We start from the raw sequence: 4,561 nt of genomic DNA, 5'->3' as shown, positions 1-4,561 counted from the left end.
TCTTATGTTTAATTCTGTATCTTAATGTTAGGTCTAAATTTTGTCTATTATTATTATTATTATTATTATTATTATTATTATTATGTAATTCGTTATCTCCTTTTCTTTTTCTTGTAATGTTGCTAATTGATTTCGTCAACTTATTTATTTTCATAATGGTTAAAAAAAGTAGTTTCTAATGATTAAAACCAAATTGTAACACAATAAAATTCAAAAACTCAAATTGCAAATAATAACAAATTAATCTGAGACCTAAAAGTAAGCTACGGGATTAAACATATACTTTTTTTACATTCATTGTGTATATAGTGAATAAGGTTTATTTGTAAAATAGTGATAGCTTTATTTTAGCTTAATATTTATATTTTTGCGTTAATATATTTATAAATTATAAATTTTTTAATTTTTTAAAATGAAAATTTAAGTGTATCTATTTATTTATTTTTTTCTACTAAAGATATTATTTTAACACTTAATTTGAGTATATCCTAGAAATCATGTACGGTATAGGATTACGCGATAGATCAGCACAATAGTGTTAGTATTTTCGATGTATGTGTCTGTATTGTTTATATCCGTGCTTCTTAAATTGTAGTTTCAACGTTTAACCTGAGAAAAAAATTGGCTTGAATAGACTTATGATTAGAGAGAGCTAAATTGTCGTATTTGGTAATGGAGAAAAAGTACTGTTCCCACTCGCAATAACATGCATGCCAGGTGAGCTTGAATGTTCAAGGTTTTTCACACATTGATTGAGTCATGACTTCCACGGATGCGAATCTATTTCAGTTAACGTATAATTGGACGTTCAATTTTATATTTTTTTAAACAAAAATACAGCAATGATAAAAAAGTTTTTTATACAAAATTAGTTTAAATAATTTTTTTTTGTTTTAAGCGAAATTTACGTTTTCTCTCTCAATTTTCTCTTTTCTTCTTCTTGTTTTCATGTCTAATACTCTCTCCTCAACTTTCATATTCAATCTTCTTTTTTGTCTCGTATCAAACTTGTTTTTTTTCTATCTCAACTCTCTATTCTCTCTATCTTATCCTCAATTTCTCTCTTCTTCTTTCCACTCTCACCCCACCTTATATCTATCTCTCTCTTTTTTTCACACTTAGTCTTCATCTCCTCAAATGCACAAATTTAGTCATTTTTTATATTTTTGCTTAAGCCAATCTATTTTCGTTTAAACAAAAATGAAATTGTACGTCCAATTTTTACGTTAATTAGAGTGGATCCACATCTGACTTCCACCATCACCTATAATTAATGTGTCAGATATATTATTTATATAATAATATTTTATAATATTACTTTTATTCTGTTCGCTCTTAATTGTATAATTATTTTATTCTCTTTTCTTTTTCTCAAATGTTTTTAAAAATAATTATATAAATTGAATTTCTTTAATAACAAGCATCTACAGGCAGAGCAATATACATTTTACACTTTAACACCGTTTTCAGACATGGGCCCACACAATAGTGAGTGGAAAAAAAATTAGAAAGCACACAGCATGCATTAACCTAAGAAAAAAACACATTATTTAAAGTATTTTCACTTGATAAAAATCTAGCTTTGCTTCTAAACTCGGCGAAGTCACTACCACATTTTGTGCTTCTTATCTGTTTCCCTTATTCTTTCGTTATATAGCAGTGGAATTAATGAGGCGCAAATTTGAAGTGCTTGTTCCTTTTGTTAGTTTCTTGGAAGTGCACCTCTTCTTTCTGTTCCATCACTATTTACAAATGGAATATCCTTAAGGTTCATGGCTCTACATATGTCCACTAAACCTTGACTTGGGTTTTGCCACGGTACACCAACATTTTTTGGTCATCATCCACTTTCATTGTGTGCTCCATCTTTTTGTTACCATTTTGAATTAAAATATTTTATAATTTCATGTCCACCGAACAGTATAGTCCCGGCCCCCTCACCCCAATATTAGCTGATGAAAGCTTTGCAAAGAGTAGAAACGCATTAATCCCCTCCATAATATATCCACTTTAGATACTAAAAATAAAATTCTAGAAAAATCTAGTCTACATCTACATATAAATTGAGAACCAGTGCATGTGAAGTAACACACAAAACCAGGAGCTTGACGTTAGAAGTCCATTACAAGAATGAAAGGAACTCTCTTTCTCCTCCCCTTTGTGATTATTTTAGGACTTTCTCATCTTGCATGCTATACAGCAGTCCCAATTACAAGTACTTAAAATCTACTACCATATATATTTCCAAATTTATTCCTGTGGAGAGATGTAGTTCTTGTTGCTCATCTTCTTGATTATTTTCATTAACAGGAACTAAAAGCCTTATGCAAGATGCCCAAGTTCATCTTGCACTAGACAACCTTCACAAGCACAAGGTATATACAAATTTGATGCCCTAAGTTATATTGCTAATTAATCAATTATTTAATTTGCCTAATGCTTGTCACAAATGATGCATATGCAGGTTATCACTGGGATAAAGTGGCACAGGGAGGAGCCAATTATGGCTGCGAGGATGGGCTTGGAACTCAACGACTACCCACCTTCTGGGGCTAATGGTCGTCACACTCCAAGAGCACCATAGCCATAATCCATAATATGCGTACAAATGTTGTGTGTTTATCGTTAGTACCCTATGAGGTTAGCGTATTACAATCTTATGATGTCGACCCAGTCATAAGTAACATATATATTGTTTAACAAATTAGTAGACATAAGCAGTTATATGTATGGCAAGAAAGCAAAAGGACTAAGTAAACTGAATTCAAAGTGTTCAGTATGATTAATGTCAGAACTCAGACCCTTGTGTTTATTAAAATGCTCCTTATTACACTTTCATTTACACTAACCTACCAAAATGGTACCACTGCTTATTTGATAACTGATAAAATCGTCAATATCAGAGAAACAACATCGAAAATATGAGGGATATATATTGGGTTGCAAAACCAGAGGAGGAAGCCACCCAAGGATAAACTTTATGGACATTATTTTGTGGAACCGAATCTCCTGCAGTTCAATTTGAAACTGAACGAGAGATACACTTCTTTTAACACCCCTTTTCATTTGTTATTTTAATATAAAAACTAATTCAAAGAACAATAGTTCTTGCACTTAGAATAACCGTAAAAGATCCTGATCCCTAATAAAGATAAGAAAAAAAATTATCAACAACAATCTACCCCTGCGTAATAAATTTAAGTTTTCACTCTTAAAAGAGAATATTTTTAAGAATTATTTTAAATATTAATTTTTTTGGAGTTATTCTATTTTCTTCATTATGTCAGAACTTTTTTGTATTGACCATTTACTTTTTAATTTAATTAAAATTTTGAATTAAAATTTTTATAATGTATTTATTAATTTTAAATATTTTATATTTAAAATTAGTGGTATTTAATATGAACAAAATATTTAGTTTGTTAATTTATTAAAATAAAAATAATAATATAAGTATACTTATATTATTTATAAAAGGAATATTTTAATTTAACGACACCTATACAAAGAATGAGGAACTCATAACTTATTCATATAAAAATAATATAGTAATAAAATGTCTACATAATGTCTCTTTCCCTAAATTATATGAATTGGCTTGAATTATTATAAAAGAAATATGGTAATATATTACCTAGGCTCGACTAAACCTAAGCAACTTATTACTTTCATTCCGTGTCATTTGACATTAATTTTTTTTTTATGAATTAAGAAATTTAAATTTTTTAAAAAGTTATTAATTAAATTTTAATTAAATTTTTTATCTATTATATTAACAATTTTTTGTGTGTGTGGTTTTGGAGTCATCATTACTATAATAAATAAATAAATATTTATTTTAAGGATAAAAATGTAGACAAAGCAAAATTGCTGAAATGTAAAAAATAAAAAAAATACTAAATAAGTTAAAATGAAACTTTTTAAAAATCAATGTAAAGGACATTTTAGAAGATCACATCTATTCAGGGAGAGTAATTTGAAAAACTTATGTAGTTGGACGTATAAAAAGTAGCTGGCGACCTTTTTATGATTTTAAAAAAATAATAAACTCTATAGATAAACTTATTTAAATAGGATCTTTTTAAAATATTTTAATCAACTTAATAGTAAACTGAATAAACTCTCATTTAATTAAAATTTGTTAAATATATTTTTAATTAAACTATTTATTGAAATATACCTTTAGTTATAAAAATAAGGCTTTTTAGGCCATTGAAAAGTCTCTTAAGCATGATGAACTAACCTATTTGAGTAATCACAAATAGTATATTATTATTGAATTACATTTTTGTAGTAATAAATTTAAACTGTATTCTTGTTGACATATTTAAAGGTTAATATCTATTGGATCGATTGTAGAAAAACTTAGACCTTTAAATGATTTGTAGATAGGGTTGGATCAGGATTTTAACATGTTAAATCAGATCTTAACCAAAAAAAAAATGTTAAATAAATATTTCAAACATGAACTAGGTTTCAGAAATAAGTTGAATTAAATTAAGACCTATCGGCCCATTTCCATCCTTACAATTAATTGAGACATCTTAGATTATTATACGTG

General features: G+C 27.7%; 1 protein-coding gene across 1 annotated transcript; it reads left to right on the top strand.

The window, feature by feature from the left end:
- Nucleotides 1-2,094: 2,094 nt before the first annotated feature.
- Nucleotides 2,095-2,707, top strand: LOC113853256. Its single transcript, XM_027483780.1, has 3 exons — nucleotides 2,095-2,215; nucleotides 2,311-2,375; nucleotides 2,465-2,707. Exons 1-3 carry the CDS (start codon nucleotides 2,131-2,133, stop codon nucleotides 2,582-2,584), a joined length of 270 nt encoding a protein of 89 aa, XP_027339581.1. The 5' UTR covers nucleotides 2,095-2,130; the 3' UTR covers nucleotides 2,585-2,707.
- The last annotated feature ends 1,854 nt before the right edge of the window (nucleotides 2,708-4,561 follow it).

Source organism: Abrus precatorius, unplaced genomic scaffold, assembly GCF_003935025.1.
Source record: "Abrus precatorius isolate BTA unplaced genomic scaffold, Abrus_2018 Scaffold10, whole genome shotgun sequence".
Lineage (NCBI taxonomy): Eukaryota > Viridiplantae > Streptophyta > Magnoliopsida > Fabales > Fabaceae > Abrus > Abrus precatorius.
This window is presented reverse-complemented; position numbering and strand designations above follow the sequence as displayed.